General features: G+C 32.5%; 2 protein-coding genes across 3 annotated transcripts; both read left to right on the top strand.

Annotated features, from left to right (window-relative positions):
• The first annotated feature begins 1,437 nt into the window (after positions 1-1,437).
• Positions 1,438-10,457, top strand: LOC101204555 (rab escort protein 1). Its single transcript, XM_004146129.3, has 9 exons — positions 1,438-2,557; positions 2,767-2,889; positions 3,209-3,308; positions 3,981-4,019; positions 4,138-4,369; positions 4,453-4,528; positions 5,452-5,647; positions 9,585-9,665; positions 9,974-10,457. The coding sequence occupies exons 1-9, from the start codon at positions 1,860-1,862 to the stop codon at positions 10,058-10,060; spliced, it is 1,632 nt and encodes a 543-aa protein (XP_004146177.1). The 5' UTR covers positions 1,438-1,859; the 3' UTR covers positions 10,061-10,457.
• Positions 10,458-14,072: 3,615 nt separating this feature from the next.
• On the top strand, positions 14,073-17,514 carry LOC101213299 (probable serine/threonine-protein kinase PIX13). Of its 2 annotated transcripts, none has more exons than XM_011651951.2 (6): positions 14,073-14,611; positions 14,731-15,062; positions 15,674-15,809; positions 15,901-16,043; positions 16,452-16,575; positions 16,778-17,514. In XM_011651951.2, the coding sequence occupies exons 1-6, from the start codon at positions 14,539-14,541 to the stop codon at positions 17,176-17,178; spliced, it is 1,209 nt and encodes a 402-aa protein (XP_011650253.2). In that variant the 5' UTR covers positions 14,073-14,538; the 3' UTR covers positions 17,179-17,514. The 2 variants fall into 2 exon arrangements, with proteins under 2 accessions (XP_011650253.2, XP_004146212.3); XM_004146164.3 differs by having other exon boundaries at positions 14,074-14,611; positions 14,722-15,062.
• Positions 17,515-18,233: the final 719 nt, after the last annotated feature.

Here is an 18,233-nt window from a genome sequence, read left to right as displayed (position 1 = left end):
ATCTAACAACTTCAAATAAATAAATTTGTTGCTGTTACTAACTTTACATTTTCGTTAGAGTCTATTTCTACTTTTGAAACAAAAAATTAGGGATCGTTTGGAGAAAGAAAAGGAAATGACTAAGATGTCCTTTGGTCCAGGGATTAAGAGGAGGGAAAATAATATCCTTAATCTCTCTTATTATTCTCTTTCCTCATCTGTTACCCACTTTTTTCACTTAATCATTTCATTTTTCAATATAATCCTTCAATTTCTCCGTATAATTTTTATCTTCCTTCTCCTTATTCTCTTTCCTCATTTATTTATTCTTCTCTTCAAATTAATCATTTTATTTATTCTCTTTCTCAAACAAATTAATGACTCTCTCTTATTCTTCATTCTCTTTGTGCCAAATGAATTAGTCATCTTTTATAGTATGTTGCTTGTCGTTTTCCTGAAGAAAAAAAAATAAAAACAACATAATACAATTTTTATTGTAAGTATTGATGATACAAACTTAAAATACAAATTTCTTTTTGTATTATGTTTACGGTAAAATTTGAAAAAACATATTTTACATAAATGAAAAAAAAAAAATACAATTTGTTTGTACGATCTATAAACATTATTTTAATACAAATTTTTGTCGTTTTGGAAAACAATACGAACAAAATAAACAAATTTAGACAAAAAAAAAATACAATTTTTGTTTGTATTTGGTTTACGAAAAATATTCCATAAACATTTCTTACACATTGAAAACATACGTAATTCAAAGAAAAAAACAAATATTTGCCATAATTTTTTTAAAAAAAAACATATTTATGGAATATTTTGGATTTACGGATCAAGTTGAACTACAAATCGAAGACAAGTGAATAATTAAATAGTACAATGTATGTGTGAATTGAATTTATGATATAAATTTCGTAAACATATTTTACACAAAAATAAATAAATTAATACACTTATTTTGTGTACTTGATTTAATGTTTAAAAAAAAAAACTATAGTACAAACAAAAAAAAAACTTTATTTTTAAAAGTATATTAGGTGCACGTTACAAGTAAAAAAGTATTTATACAAAAAGAAAAATCAATACAAATTTTGTGTGAACGCTTAAATTATATTAGTACATTTTCTATTTTGCATTGCGTTAGTAAAAAAAAGAACAATAATTTTATTTTCAAAAAAAAATTAATTATGTATCTTTTTATCATATTGGAGTTAACATACAAATTAAAAAAATTACACAAATAAAATAAATACAATTTTTTATCATAATCATTCTTTCAAATAATCATTCTTTCAAATAAGGTTTATAATAAACCCGTGTAATCGTTTCACTTAATACTTTTCCCCAAACAAAAATTATAAATAATTATTACCTCGAACAAGATTATAATAATCATTTCCTCCTCTTAATCCAACTCTTCTTATTATTTTCCTTCCCCCAAACCCCCATACTCATTTTAATAGTAAAGAAAGCGAAGGAAAAAAAAGAAATTCGTGAGGTTGCTCTGTCCAATTCGCCGTTTCTGTTAAAGTCGCCGTTTTCGCCGTTGAATGGGTGTTGGCGTTACTCAGTAGTCCGTCCAACACCCCGCCATCGTCCGATGAATTCTCACAGTTCGATGGCGTTGCCGCCTTCCATTTCGTGAAAGGATTGCTTTATTTCATGGTTTTAGGGCTCTTCATCACTAAACATTTCCTCAACATCATCATCTACCCTTCCCTTTTCAGTCACAATTTCAAATCCATTCTGATTTCTAACCTCCGGTGACCGACCATGAAAAGCTGGTCGGCTCCCAATCCATTGTTGTAGCAAGACGAACCCATTCCCATTTGCAGATTCTTTCCTTCATCCAATTCCTCCTCAACATGTCCGACCTCTCTCAACACCCTCTCATTGATCCCTCCACCTTTGACCTCATTGTCGTTGGCACTGGATTGCCCCAATCCATCCTTGCCGCCGCTGCCTCCGCCTCCGGAAAAACTGTCCTCCACCTCGACCCTAACCCCTACTATGGAGGTCACTTCGCTACTCTTCCTCTCCACGACCTCACCTCCTTTCTCAATTCCGCCTCTGCCCCTTTGCTGCCATCGCCACCTCTTGCTTCTTACGATAATCAAGATTATGTCTCTGTTGATCTTCAAACTAGGTCTTTGTACTCGGATGTTGAAATATCCTCCTACGCACCTGAAGTCCTTCAAGAGCATGCCAGAAAGTTCAATATTGATTTAGCTGGACCGAGGGTTTTGTTTTGTGCTGATAAATGCATTGACGCTGTTCTGAAAGTGGGGGTTAACCAGTATTTGGAATTTAAGAGCATTGATGCGAGCTATTTGTGGGATCAGAATGGAAAACTGGTTAATGTGCCTGGTTCTCGAGCAGCTATATTTAAGGACAAGAGTTTGAGTCTGACGGAGAAGAACCAGTTGATGAGGTTTTTCAAACTCGTTCAGAAGCATTTGGATCCTGCTGAGGATGGTGAAAGTTCCAAAATCTCCCAAGAAGACTTGGACACTCCATTTTCGGACTTCTTGAATAAATTGCGGTTGCCTCAAAAGATGAAGTCGTAAGTAGATCGGTTAGAATTGTTTTGTGTATGTGTGTTTGTTCAAGTTCTAAATGGCCCTGCGCTTATTAAATTTGACGTCCAACTTTGATTATTAATCCCAAACAAAAACTTCTAAGCAACTATTACATCTAGATTTCAACTAGACTTGTTAGTTTACCACAAGTATAATTTCCTTTTGCTCACGACTCTCCCATTTCAATGTGCAGGATAATTCTGTATGCCATATCCATGGCAGATTCTGATCAGAACGACAATGACATTGGTCAAAATAGATTACTTACAAAAGAAGGAATCGCCCGTCTAGCTCTTTACCACACTTCAATTGGCAGGTTATTATTATGTGTGTTATGGGTTTTATTTGTTTATTGAATTTTTTAAGTTTATGTTGGACTTGTTTATGGTGACTGACCTTTCTTCGCTATGTTTCTCTAGCGAAATGAAAAACTCCTACTTTGACTAATTTTATTAATTATCGCTTTGTTTGCTTTCATCAACATAATCTCTAGGATGCCTTTTTGTAATTTGAAATTCTATATCAATATAGAATGTGATTTCTCCTGTTGCCTTATGCAGATCGTCTTTACTTTTGTAGCAAATAGAATGACATTTCTTGTGCAACTTCTTATTTACTTTGTTAATTCCTACTAGGTTTCAAAATGCACAAGGTGCTTTATTATACCCTATCTATGGTCAAGGGGAGCTTTCTCAAGCATTTTGCCGTCGTGCTGCAGTCAAAGGTTGTCTTTATGTAAGTTCCATTGGAAATATTCTAACCTCGCTCAACCTATAAAATTGTCTTTATTTCACGGAATGCCCTTAATTTTTTCTGTTTAATTGCATAAGAGACATCTTCATACCTCTCCTAATTAGTGTGGCAGTTTCATTTCTACATCTCTTAGAGACTGTTCGCTCTTGGGGTTAATTTCATTTCCTTGAATTATTATGATTTGTCATAAAGATTGATCTCTGCATTACTATGATTATTATTACCCCTTTTTTGGATGGATAAAAGAAAATGGTAAAGAATTCATGACTCAGAGAAAACACTTTTTCAGGTGGCTTGATGCCATGTAGTCAATGTGGCGATTCACTTGGGTTTAAGGTTGATTTTTGGTTGGGGTTTTATCTTGGGAATTGGGTGGTTATAAAAAGCTTGCTTGTTATACTATGTCTATTGCTTGTCTACTGCTTCTAAGCCTTCCTTTGGCAGAACGTGACCAATGAAGATTGAGGACCATTTGCTAAAAATCTTTCTTATTGCCTTATTTGTGTGATTCAATTGCAAATTCCATGCTTATTTGTCTCATTTTTTTCTCTTCATTTCTGCTAAATATCAAAAGGGCTACCTGACTCATCTTTGTCTTTCATTTCCACGATAAGGTTGAAATTTTACTCTTAACTTCTTCTTTTTGTTGTACAGGTACTGCGAATGCCTGTGGTTGCTCTATTAAAGGACAAGGTTTAGAATTATAATAGTATGTTTTTCTTTTTCTTGTGTGGACTACTTGGAATGCACTAAACAACTCTTCCATTGAGATGAAAATGGATTGATATAGTACATCTTGAAATATTTGCAGAGTAATGAGCAATATAAGGGTGTTCGGTTGGCTTCTGGACAGGACATCTTTAGTCAACAGTTGGTGCTTGATCCATGCTTCATAGTTCCTCAACTGTTTAAATTATCTCTAGAAAGTCTTCAAGACGTTAGCTCGAGAGATGTCAACCGCAAGGTGGCTAGAGGAATATGCATTACAAAGCACTCCATAGTATCAGATGTTAAGAATTGTCTGTTGGTTTATCCTCCTAAAAGTAAGCACTCCTTGGTTTCATCTATGTATGTTATCAAAACATTTAGCAGGAGAGTATTAACAAATTTTCTTCCTCCATCGTAGCTTTGTTTCCTGAGCAAGTTTCATCAGTTCGGGTTCTCCAGATAGGTGGCAATTTAGCTGTTTGTCCAGAGGATATGTGAGTTCATTTCACGTTTGGAAATAATTCATTGTCATCTTCTATTTTCTTGTCCTCTCTTTCTATTAATCTATTCTTACTTCATTTTTATTAGTGAGAAGTTATTTTTAATTGATACACTTGTTTTGTCTAACAAAATGACCACCTTGTTTTTTAAGAAATTCTCAAGGCCTATGCATTGGGACCATCTATATTTTTTGTGAATGTCTTGTTAAAGTTACAGGCTCACGCAGGTGCTGTTTTAATATGTTGTTATCACCAACCTTAGTGGTAGACACCATCAAATACTGTATATGAGTGGTAATCTTCAATTTTGAATCCAATGAATGTTAACAGATATTAGGTGTTTTAGATCAATAAAAATTTGTTAGCCTTCGACTTCTATATTAAACAATTTTCTTTTTGGTATAGATAAAATTGTTTAACCTACTGAGCCCTCTGCTCTGTGGGCTTGCGTCCTCAAAGTGATACTCATGCAGGGTGATGGTGGTAAATCATGCTCAATGCCGTTGCAGTGGGCTAAATGGATGGGATGTACATAATAATTTTAGAATTTGTTTTATATTGCTACAAGATCTCTTTCTCCCCTATCATTTTTAAATCTTCCTTGGTCTCACATATATTTCATGGATAGAGATGTCAGGTTGATTAATCATTGTCATTAGCTTGGATTATGCTTAACTTTTGTTTCTACTGATTACAATCTTGGTCTCAACATTTATTTATTATGAGCAGTTTGGTTGATGGGATCATCTTAAATTTTTATGACATATATCTTTGTCTATATCTCTCTCTCTCACACACACACACTAACATGATTGAATTTTGTTTTCATCATTTTCATCGTTTCACAAGCTTTAATATGGTGTCTAAATAATCACTCTGCCAGTTGAACCTGCTTGACAGTGTCGCTTCTTGTGTAGGTTTGTCATATACATTTCTACCTTATGTGATAGTGCTAATCAAGGGAAGGAGATGGTTCGTGCAGCTATGAATTCAATCACATTGCTTTTTGTTTCTGATTGTCCTGATTCTAGTTCTGTAGATCAAGATACCAATGCAGAAGGTAAAGATTTGGACTTACTTTGGAGTGCGCTATACGTTCAGGAATCAAGTGTGGTGAGTATTGCTTACTGCCTGCAGAACTCTTTCTTTTATTTATTTATTTAATTAATTAACTTTTTTTTTTTTTTTTTTTGGGCTTTGATCGTACAAGTATATGTGTCCTCCTTACCATTTCCTTTCTTAATATTTTCTTTGAACAACAAACTATTTTGGTGATAAGAGAAAAGTACAAAAGTGGGTCTCTGTAATTACAAAACTTAAGAAATCAAGAATAAGAACACCGTATTGACAAACAAAAACGCCATGGGGTTCACCATATTGCCATGATCACCAAAATCCATGGCAAACCAGCCAACTCTAGGGCAAAGACAAGCACAAAACCCGATGTTTTCTTTTTGAAAAAGGCACAGCAATTAACCCAATCTCTAAGTTAAAAAATTTGACCCCACATTAAAGACACATTATTCTTCTGATCAGGCCATCTTGTTGGTGGACCTAACCTATATATACTCTCCCCGGTTACTCCCCTTCCCTTCTAGATCCCCTCTTCGATCTCCCATCCCCATCCTCCATTAGAAATGTTTCGCCAAAAAAGATCACCATAAACAAAAATCAAAGTTCCTTTGTATCGCACACAAAACACTCTCCCTTCATCATCCTCTTGCCAAATCCTGACATTAATACCATACTCCACCTGGCAGTATTTTGGCCTCTTGATTTGAAGATTGTGGGCAGTGCATTATTGTAATTCCTGCTCAAAAAAATAAGAACAAATTCTAGATAAAACAGAAGAAAGGCCTCGTGTGAAGCTAGGAACCAGGCTTGCTCCACTTCATCTGATAAAAAGGCCAAAGCCTTGATTAGTGAAGGCTCAGAATCAACCTGATGATTGTTCTTTCATGGAACCTTAGAGGCTTGGGTTGTTGGAAGAAAAGATCTACTATTAAAATTTTCATTTCCAAAATTAATCTCTCCATTGTCATCCTTAAAGGAGACAAAAAGCAAAGAGATTGGCCAACTTTTCATTAAAATCTTTATGGAGTTCAAGAGGTATTGAGCATAATTAGATGCAAACATATCACTAGGGGGGACTTTGAATTTATGGCAAGCTGCTTCCTTCAGTCTTCACTACATCCTTTATCACTCATGGTGCCTTCTTCCTCTCTATCTATTTTACCTTGCTGATAATTATAGCTTCTGGATTACAAGTTTCTATGACTTACCATGGAATCTTAAAAGCCCCATTTCATAAAAGAGCTTGAAGATCTTTTTTGCCTCGTTGATGAAAATTGGCTTGTTGGTTGAGATTTTAATGTCACCTGAAGAAGAATTTAGGGATTGATTTGATTGTCCAGTAGTGTGTGAAAGTTGAAATAGAATGTTGACGTGTTTAAATGGGTAAGTTTCATTTGAATGGTGAAATTTTTGTTTGGTTTCCTCCTCAATATCTTGGTCTGTTTGAGTTGTTTCTTGGAAGATTAAAGTATTATCCCACTGAAGTCTTGCATTTCAGTTTCAAAAAACAAGCTAGCCAAATAAAAAGGAGAATCATCTAACATTTCTACTGACTATTTCTCAACTTCCTCTTTGTCTTCCTCATCAAAATAATTTTTAAATTTTAGAAAGTGCTCCAAACATCTAGTCCATGGAAAGTCCTTGCTGGAACAATTGGAATCTGGAACCAAGAAACCTTTTTTTTTTTTTTCCGAATTCTTGGGATTTATCATGATAAAAGTGTCCTAAGATTTTTTTGGAGGCAAGCTTTCTGTTTTTAAAGCATTTGTACTTGTTTATCTTCATTGGTCCTCTTGGGCTCAAACATTCATAATCTGACTGAATCTTGAAAATTGATGTTCTATAGAGCCCTTCTCACTGTATTTTCTTGATAAAGATTGTGTAAAATTTGTCCATGCTTGAAGGGAAGAAAATGTTACTTCATCAACTCAAGTACTTTTGGTCAATTCTTGATGAGGGGTTCGCATAATATCACTGATTGTTTTGTAGTTGGTCTCACCAAGCCAAAGCTCCACTTTGAAGCCTGAAAACGAGAACTATGAGTTTTACCTTCTTTTCTTCTGGTTTGTTGGCATATACAGAGAATTCTCCACATTTTTTACCCAATCAATGAACTTCCCAATATCCCTCCATTAAAGCTTGGTAGGACAACCATCTTTCAAAAATTTGAGATTTCTTGACAGATTGGTTCGTTTTGATTTCTTCTTGGCAACCTTTTCTCAATCTTGGTTGCCTTGGATGTTTCTTGTTTTAACCACCATTTCTACAGCACTTGTTGATTTGTTGTGAGTTGATTCTTTTGGCGAGATATTTACCCAAACACCCGTTGTATCTCAATCATTCTTTTTCTTGATTATTTCCTCCGTTGAGTTCCTAACTGGATGCAAGCTTTGGTCCAAATCTTGGTGAATACTTGAAGAAGCTTCTGCCACCATACTTTTGGTCAATGCAGTTAAAGCCTCGATTTTAGAAATTTGGTTTAAGCAGAACCAGAGTCATCCACAATAAGGTCATAGATAGGTCAGATTGGTATGGATGGTTCTTTTGCTAGCATCTTCCTGGTGCTTGCAATCAAAGTTCTTCATTGATTAATCTATTTAAGATATTTGTCTTCACTGGATTGCGTTTATTTCTTCATTATAACCAAGCTAGTTTGCCTTTTCTTATTTCTATAATATTTTTGTCTTGGAAATGGATTTGATGAGGGTGCTACGGGAGGTGCCAACCTACCTACTGATCTCTAGATATTTTAATTTATATATTCACTTTGTTTCTTGAGCATTAGTCTCTTTTCATCGTATTATTGAAAAGTTCATTTCTGTTAAAAGAATTGAAAGCAAGCTAGCGTTCAAGTGGTACTAATTTGATGTAAAGCTAAAACATCCAATGCACCTTATATTGATTTTCAAACAGCTAAAGCTAAAACAACTTGTGAAATATGCATGTTTATAAGCTGGACAACAACACCTTTACCAAGCAATAACAAACCAAATCATTAAATCCAAAGATCTGAAGTTTATCTATGGTAAATCAACATCTTATCAAGCTTAAAACTTAACAAAGACCAGTGGAACCTTACAAGAAATACGAGAAAGCTATCAAGTAATGCTAAAAATTTCCTAAATCATCTTATTATTAGTATTGTTAGTTCTTTGGCCCCTTTGGTGCAGGCTATTTTTTTATATGCTTGTGGACATTTATTTTGTATTCTTTCACTTATTTCAGTGAAAGCTTAGTTTCTCATCTAGAAAAAGAGGGAAAAACTTTTAAGTAATTCATTCCATCATTAATCTTTCACTGCATAAACTCACTTTCCTTGATTTTCTTTGGTTTTTCTTGTGGCAACTTTTAAAAATACTTTCCTCGGGTAATGGTTTTTAAGCTTTTAGGCAAATCTATCAATTGTCTTTCAACAGAATGATAGATCTCATCCAGTCATCTTTATTTTTTGCCATCCTGATGCTGTTTGTGATATTTTTTAGAACTTGTTTCTTTTTTATGATTGTGGTGCAACAGGAATCCTTTAAAAATAAATTTGATGATCTTGCTGATTCTGCTGTGGTGGTTAATTTGTTGTTTTCTGTTGGATTGTGATACGTTGCTATATTTTATAGGTGTCGCTTCTTAAGAGGGTGTACTTTCATTTTCTTTTTGATTTTGTATATTTGCACCTTTATATCCTTTTTATTTGTGAAGGGTTATGTTTCCATTGGTAGAATTTAGAAATAAAGAAAGTAACTTCAATGGCTAAAATTCTGGAGGCTTACGGTTAATTAGAACTGAATTATTTGTCAACTGTTATGATTTGGAGGCATACAGTTAAGTTATGAAGTTCATTGTTGATCCTTGCAGAGAACTAAATCATTTGGGATCATATTTGTTATTGGAACACTAAATCTTTTGTTTTAACGACAATCATATTGATCCGCTGACATGCAATGTAAAACTACCAGTAATGCGTTTTTAATTTTGTCAGGGTCAATTTGGAACAGTGAGCTTCACCCCTATGCCTGATGGCAGTCTGAACTACGATGACCTTTTGAATGCAACATTTGAGGTATACGGGTTCTTTGACATAAACGTTTAGTTGCATATATCTCTTCCCTTTGTATGAAACCTCCTGCAAGTGTTCTTCAAGAAATAATTTATTCCGTTCCACACAGTTGCTCCCTGTCAGAAATCTAGTAACCTCATCCAGCATCTAACAGACAGATTCTCAATATACACACCCATGTCTTACTTCGAGTGTTGCTAACTTGCAATGCATTAGGGACAACGTGGATCCAATCTTTCCCTGTTTTAATGAATTTACTCACGCTAGATATGTTGTTAATGCTATTTATTATTGGTTTATGTTTTTGACAGTTATTTCAAAAGATGTATCCCAATGAAGAGCTCTTTCCGGAGACAACTACAGCTGGAGATCATCAAGACGATGGCGAAGAGAGCTAAATGGTGACATATGACGCCTCAATGAATCTACTTATCGTGTGTAGTGTCATGAAAACTTCCTGCAACCTCGTTTTTGGCATCTGCAGGACTGCATCAAATACATGATAATGCAAAACCATGCAGGGCTATATATGCAAAGACAAGAACTCCCTTAAAGAATGCTGAAGAACTTGAGGTGGATTTTTTTAATGTTGTACACTATAACATATGTTCAATACTCCATGCTTACACAAGTTAAAATTATATGCATATTCTCCTAAACCGAAAGAAACCACAACTTTTCTCGAGCCTTGTTTTCTTTTTTTTATGCATAGCCATGCATCTGGCTCTGGAGCTCTATTATTTTACTTTCATGATCTTATTTAATCAGATTTGGCAACAAAAACATTTTCAATCACTTGAGTTTCATTAGGAAAGTTAATGAAGGAACGTAGAATGTTCTAATATCTCCATTGTGGGAACACAGATTTAGAGTGCTATGTTTATCTGCCACAATGTTTGATAGTCAGTTTTTTCCAACTTTGTGTATGCTTACACGGTTCTTATGAATTAGATAATATTGGCATAGAGAGAGATTGTAAGAGCACAAGCAAAGTCGCAGTTAGTTATCTTTACCCTTTTTTCTATTGTGATGATTTGTCAATGAGAATAAGTTTCCATGCAATAACCTTGTTTTTTTCATGTGCATCAGTTGCTTTCCTACAGAAAGTTCAATTTGATGTGATATCAGTTTTTGTTTTATTATAATGGTTTCGCTTTTAAGAAATTTTATGAATTTAAGTAATTTTATTCTTTTCTAACTTAAGATTCGAAAAATTGACGTCAATGGAGTTATGGAGATATTTGTAATGATGGAAATTTAGGAAAACTTTATGAAAATTGATAGAAATTGTTATTCATTTTTCTTTTATATACATTAAGATAACATATAGAGTTGTACATGTTCGTGTAAATATATATGCTTGATCACAAATTTTAAAAATAAATGAAAAGAGTAATAATTACAAAACAATATAAAGTTTATAAATATTTTGAAAATGAGAAAAAGTAACCCATTAAAAAAAGCTTTATTCTTTCTACTATACAATTGTATATAATTAAAAACTTGGTAACATAGTTAATTATTTGAAAATTTAAATAGTGAATTTTGAACCTAAACTTTTTAAGTTATTTATGTTTGGCTCGAACATGTGTCAATATTTAGTCATCAAATCATGAAATGTAACTAAAAAGTATTCTTTTTGTATATGAATATAATAAATTAGTTGAAGAGACAACAATGGGAATGTAAAAAAAAAAGAAAATGTGGGTGGAAAATTAAAAGACAAGAATTTCAAAGTCAAAACAAAGTTGGGTTTCCAATTCAAATGGGCAATTGAGAGGAAATGAAAAATTGGACTTTCAATTTTCTACATTTATTTGCTATTAATTTCCCTTCAATTTAGGAAGCATTCATCAATTTTCTTCTTATTAATATTTTCACACAGCTGGAGCCGACCCATAGATATCAATGAATGCCTCTTCCCACAAAATTTTAAAGGCCAATTTCGGAAAGTACTTTCCCTTTTCTTTTGACTTTCTTCTTTGCTATGTTCATATTTCGCTTCCCACTTTTTAAAAATATATACTCTCAAATTGGAATCAATTTGTAATGTGATTAAGAATAATAAAAGTACAAATATTTCAATACTGTTTTGTTGGATTGATTGTTGATATGAATTCTATTTTATGGTTTTCGTTTTATTTAACTTAGTAATATTTATCTTAGACTTTGTTTTAACGAAATTTAGGTTTTGTTTCCTTTGAATTGGAGTGATTTTGCAAATTACTATGTTAGTAAAAGTTTTCTAGAAACGGAATGAATAATTTGAGTTAGTTTTTGAAAACTAGTTGATAGCTTTAAAAGTGTTAAAGACAAAGGTTTGAGTCATTTATGATACAAAAAAGGTGAAATGAGAAAAGATGAGACATTCAACTTCACTTTCACATACTTCCCTTTGCCAAAAAGACAACCAAATCCAATTATTGATCACAAAATCTATTGAACTTTTAGAAGAAAAAGAGAGAGTAGATTTTAATTAAAATTATTTTTTAATAACAAAACTATTTTTTAAAAAAATCACCATCGTAGAAATTTCCTATAAACAATAATTTATTAAACTTAGCTTCTTCTATGCATGAACGTACAAAAAAGTTTGAAAATTTTGCATAATAATAAAATTATTTTTAAAAATTTAAACAAAATACAAAGGTAAGAAATATTTTTTAAAATTTATCATTGGTTATATTTTAATATAAAGAAATTTATATTCATATACAGCAAATAGAAATTAAATACCAAAATTGATTGGCCCTCTAAAAACTAAAATTGTAATTTAACATATGAAAATTTGGTCATTTTAATTTCTTAACATAAAAATAAAAACACTTATTAATATTAATAAAGTTTGAACCACAAACTTTTGTTGGTGGAATTTAATTGGTGAAGCTCAGTCAATGACAATATTAATGTCATTGTGCAAATTTGAGAGTGAAGCTTAACTTTTTTTTTTTTTAATTTAGAGGAATGGTGTAATTATTTTTAAGATTAATGGGAATTAATTAATGTGATTTTTGCAATTTGTTATTTATTTATGTAAACAATTACTATTTATGTAAACATTTTAATTATGATATATACATACAAACTTTACTATATTATTGTGTGTGTTTGTAGTAATGATGGGGTGATTGAATTTATTTTTTGTTAGTGGGTTTCCAATTATGATGAAGAGACATAAAATCACTTATCTAATCACTTTCTTAACACACAAATAAGTAAAAGTCATCACTAATAATGTCTAAGTTTATATCCTTTTTCATATTTCATTGGTTATCTAAATAGAATATATTGAGATTTTATCACGTTTAAAATGCATTATTTCTTTAGTTTTTTTGTTTTTTAACTTTACTTTTTACATTATAAAAGAAAAGGTTTTAGGTGGTAGCTATTAATTAAATTGATTTATCGTACAAATTTCTTTTAGCATAAGTACAATTTTACGTTAAAACGTTGGAAATAAGTTTAAAATAGTTCTATTGAAACTAAAATGAATCAATAAAAAAGGTGATTCGTACCGATGGCTGTCCGAATAAAAAAATTAAAAATAGTTACGATTTTTAAGAGTGAATAAAAAATTACTTTCTTCCTGTATCAATACTTTGTGATTTTACTGGTTTATCCCTAAAAACCATTTGCACGCTTGATGCTCAATTCTCGATACTCATTACTAGATATTAGCTACTCGATACTTGATGCTCTATGCTTTTATATTATATGCTATACTAGATGACACAAGATACTTGATTTTCGATATAGATACTAGTTGATCTATAGTGGCCACCTACTTAAAAATTAATTTTCTACGAATTTCATTGGCACCAAAATGTAGTAAAGTCAAGCAAGTTGTCCCGTGAGATTAGTTGAGGTGCCCGTTATTTGATGCTCAACGCTTGATGTTATATGTCTTGTTTATATTATATATATATGTTTGTCACTTGGTATGCTCGATTCTTAAAGAAACACCGATAAAAAAACAAATAAGAGAGTAAAAATGCTAAAAAAAAATTGTAGAAGAAATAAATAAAACACAAATATTTTCATTGGTTTTTTTTTAAAAAAACCCAAATTGAAAGACTAAAGAGAAGAAGGTAAAATCAAATTTAAAGATGAAGATTGCAACACAAAATTTTCGTTGCAAGATAAAGATTGAAGATCATAAAATGTAGTTTATGTATTTGTTTTGAGTGAATTGGATTCAACATTTATTTGATTAGAATAGAATCAATCCGTTGAAGGGTTTTTATTTTAAATTTTAGAAGAAGTAATCAGATATTTTATAATGGGTTTGAATTGTTGAAAGATAAAGAAACTTAATTAGTTATGAGTTGGAAGGCCGGAAGTATGTTTTATTTATTGCATATTTGAAATTCCAAAATATTGAATTAAAAAAATGTAAATGAACAACTTTCAATTGAATTGTTGTTATTATAATTAAAAACGATGAGTTTCAAAAGACCATAATTCCAGTCTTCGCCTTCCAAGATGAGATGAGATCATGAGATGATTGATTTCTATATCATTCCCAAGTAAGAATAATTTGTTTGGAACCCAAAATCTTTTGGAACTGAACCATAATAACAGATTTTACAAGATTGGAAACTGTTTTTGCTTTTTGATTTGTTCAAGCAACTCAGATTTTCCTTTTTGATTCCTTTGACCCATAAATTCAAGCTCCTTTCATGGAGATGGAATCATGGAAGAGTGCGCAATCTTATTTATGATAAACGACGTATAGCGCTTTTTCCTTTTCTTTCTTTTTCCCCATTGCCCTCAGATTCACCTTCTTCTTCTTCTTCTTCTTCTTTGATTTTCTTACGAGAAAATTCTTCTACTTTTTGCTTCGTTGATTCAACCCAATAAATTAAAGCTGTTGAATATGGGAAATTGCTTGACTTCTTCAGCTCATCATTCTAACGCCGTTCCCTGTCAAGCAGTATTTTCTACTCCAGGTGCTAATTTCAAACGATTAACTTCGGATTTACTTTATAGAATGTCAAATTTCCAGCTTCATTTTCTGCTTTGAGTTGTCAATTTGATTGTATCTTCCGCCATTTCTTAGGAACTTCAGGCAATTTCAGCGGAATCGTAGAGTCTTCAGGTACCAATAGCACCGCCGGTGGAAGTCAATTTTCAGCGGCGGGGAGCGTAGATGTGAGTGAGCCCTATCCGAGTGGGAAAATCCTTGACCAACCAAACTTGAAGGAATTCAGTTTCACTGAGCTGAAGCTCATTACCAAAAATTTCAGACCTGAATCCTTGATCGGTCAGGGAGGTTTTGGGAAGGTGTATAAAGGCTGGGTAGATGACAAGACGCTGGCTCCTTCGAAGAGCAATTCTGGTATGGTGGTCGCCATTAAGAAATTAAACGCAGAAAGTGTTCAAGGTTTTCAAGAGTGGCAGGTAAAATCAAGCTCATTCATGCATCATCTACTATATTGTATTCAATATTATTGAATCTCTGATGAAATCTTTTCTCCATTTCCAAATTTGGCCACAATTTCCCTTTCTTGCTTTATATGGAACTCTTACTTACTGCACAAAAGTAGATGGCCTGGCCATTATTCGTCTTCTTTGTTCTGCACAAACCATTTGCAAATTTAGAATTAGCCTGAATACTGTAAGGATTAAATGACTTTTTATGTCTAATGTTCGGTATCAATTGAACTGGTGACATAGGTTCTCCAATCATTGGACGTTTTTGTTAAGTTTTGTGTATAAGGAAATTTAGCCTCTGTTATGTCCATTGTTTTGCATACCTTGTTTGACAAAGGCTAAATTAGAAATTTGTATTCTTCTGAAATTTGTAGTTACATGTTTCTACTCATGAAGCTCAAATAAACCTAAACCTATAGGCTATAACTTTCAAGTATGTGTATATTTTTTTTTAATGCTATTAGAACTTAGAAGTTTTGCTGATGTATGTAAATCGTTTTGCCAGGTTGTGTATCTGGTTGGAGTCTACTTTACAAGGTTTATATTAATGTCTAAATTCTTGTATGGATTGAATGCAGGCAGAAGTCAACTTTTTAGGACGGCTGAATCATCCAAATCTTGTCAAATTATTGGGTTTCTGTTGGGAAGATGATGAATTGCTCCTTGTGTATGAATTTATGCCCAGGGGGAGCTTGGAAAACCATCTCTTTGGAAGTATGATTTCCTTAAATATAGGATAGGAGAAGATTGACTCTTCATATGCTGTGCTGATATTTGGGTTTTTTTTTTTTTCTTTTGTGATTAGGACGTTCTTCCATTGAACCTCTTTCTTGGGAAAGAAGGCTCAAGATCGCTATTGGAGCAGCTAGAGGCTTGGCTTTCTTGCATTCCTCAGAAAAAGAAGTTATATACAGAGATTTTAAAGCATCAAATATACTTCTAGATTTGGTTTGTTCAACTTTCTGCAGTCTATCTTTAGCTAATTGCAATATTTCAATAATATCTTTGTTTCACTTTTCTTGTTTAATGATAATATTCAGTAAAACGTAGTTGATAAGGGTTGAGGATTCCACCTTAGGAAATTCAAGAAACCTCTCTTTTTTTTTTTATAAGATACACGAGTTATTCTTTTTATTTGTCAATGGTTTTAAGATGAAATCTCTAATCATAACCCAGTGTAACTCTATTAGCTAGATTTAATATTTTGGATGAGTACATTGTTGAATATTTTCATTTCTTTATATACTTAGGAATAAGGATGACACCCCGTTGAACTTCTTGGTCCATCCTGTTTTCCTGTCTCGTTTCATCTCTCTTACCCTTCTATTTAAATTTCCCTTTTACATTCACATGCAGAATTATAATTCGAAAATCTCGGATTTTGGTTTGGCAAGATTGGGGCCTACAGGTGAAGAATCACATGTAACAACAAGAATTATGGGCACATACGGTTACGTTGCCCCAGAATACGTTAGTACAGGTAATCATATTTGTCATTGTTTGGTCAAATATACCAAATATTTTGGTTATTCGGGTTTCGAAATTGAAATAATGATTAATTTGGAGGAGTATATAATATACTGGTGTGACAAAGGAGATGATGTAAATATGAAAAGTGCTACATATATAATTATTCTTATTGTGTCAATATTGAAAATCATTTTCATTGCTAAACTTCACAGGTCATCTATATGTTAAGAGCGACGTTTATGGGTTCGGTGTGGTACTGCTTGAAATCATGACTGGCTTGCGAGCACATGATATGAATAGGACCAGCGATCAGCGCAATCTGGTCGATTGGGCTAAGCCATTCTTGATGAAGAAAAAAAGGATAAAAAATTTAATGGATGCAAGAATAGAAGGTCAATATTCATCGAAAGCAGTTACGCTGGTGGGTGATCTTACTCTAAAATGCCTGGAAACAGATCCTCGAAAACGGCCCTCAATGCAAGAAGTTCTAGAGGAATTGGAACATATCGAAGAATTGAAGGAGAAACGGAAAGAGTCCAAGAGTAGCAACTCGCAGTCTAAACAACCTCTTCATCAAAGACAGCCAAACAATTCATCAGCAAAAAGGCAGTAGAGATAAATAAGGCCAAAACCAAAAGGCGAGACGTTCAATTCAACCTCCAGATTTTTTTAAAAGACCATTTTAACATTGTATGCATTTCTGATTTTGATAGAAATACTCAATATTTTTAGTATTTTTTGCTCATCATTGGTTGCCTTGTTTAGGAATGGCAGGAGAGGGGATGTAGAAATATATTTGATTGTATGTATGTATGTATGTATTATTTGTCAAATGTTTTAGGTTCATAGAAGAAAAAACAGTTGTCTGGAATGTGGATTTCCTCCAAATTTCTCTTTCTTTCTAATAGTTAACATTGCTATATTTATTGAATATTGACTGTTTTGTTTATTGTAAATCTTACCTAATTAACTCTTTTATAATTTTCTTATCTTCACAGTTTATCAGATTCAAATTTCTGCTATTAATCTCGTAATATATGTTACAAAAAGTTAGAGCAGCAAAGTGCCCATTTTTCATTTGAGCCTAAAAGCGATTCCCATCCTTGAAAAATAACTGTCACTTATTTAAAAGAAGTAAAAAATCAACGTTGGTGGCTTCAAATACATTATTTTAATTGGAAATTTCTAATATAAAGGATTAAAAGCATAGGATACTGCTTCCTTTCTTTTTAAAGAAATTTTAAAAATTTGATCTTTTGAGGAAGAATCAAAAGAAGGATTACTGATACGTGTATATAGTCACCCCACACACATATATATATACTCAGTCTCAAACTATACAAACTAAATAGTAGAATATGATTTTAGGTGTATATATTAATTGTAAACTATACTTTTATTTATAGATTCAATAGTCAATACTCAAGTAGCCACTAACAAGAGCTCTGTTCAACCGACACTTACATGTATTTGAGGATAAGAAATCTTGAGTTTAAAATCTCCTTACTTTCAATTTGTACTAAAAACAACAGTCAAGTAATCAAAATATCTAAATTTTAATTAGTGATCTAATATAAGCGACTATTTTTTTAAAATTACAAGTCAAAATAACTATTTTCTATGTTTGACCAAAAATTTGATCTTGATTGGACGCCTCAATTATGTTTT

Source organism: Cucumis sativus, chromosome 3 (genome assembly GCF_000004075.3).
Source record: "Cucumis sativus cultivar 9930 chromosome 3, Cucumber_9930_V3, whole genome shotgun sequence".
NCBI classification, from domain to species: domain Eukaryota; kingdom Viridiplantae; phylum Streptophyta; class Magnoliopsida; order Cucurbitales; family Cucurbitaceae; genus Cucumis; species Cucumis sativus.
This window is presented reverse-complemented; position numbering and strand designations above follow the sequence as displayed.

Excerpts from the sequence above, each read along its gene's own strand:
- LOC101204555 (XM_004146129.3), top strand. The coding sequence starts at position 1,860 with ATGTCCGACCTCTCTCAACACCCTCTCATTGATCCCTCCACCTTTGAC. Across the intron at positions 4,529-5,451 it reads GCTGTTTGTCCAGAGGATAT|GTTTGTCATATACATTTCTA; the intron begins GTGAGTTCATTT and ends CTTCTTGTGTAG. Across the intron at positions 9,666-9,973 it reads TTTTGAATGCAACATTTGAG|TTATTTCAAAAGATGTATCC; the intron begins GTATACGGGTTC and ends TGTTTTTGACAG.
- LOC101213299 (XM_004146164.3), top strand. The coding sequence starts at position 14,539 with ATGGGAAATTGCTTGACTTCTTCAGCTCATCATTCTAACGCCGTTCCC. Across the intron at positions 15,063-15,673 it reads AAGGTTTTCAAGAGTGGCAG|GCAGAAGTCAACTTTTTAGG; the intron begins GTAAAATCAAGC and ends GATTGAATGCAG. Across the intron at positions 16,576-16,777 it reads CCCAGAATACGTTAGTACAG|GTCATCTATATGTTAAGAGC; the intron begins GTAATCATATTT and ends TAAACTTCACAG.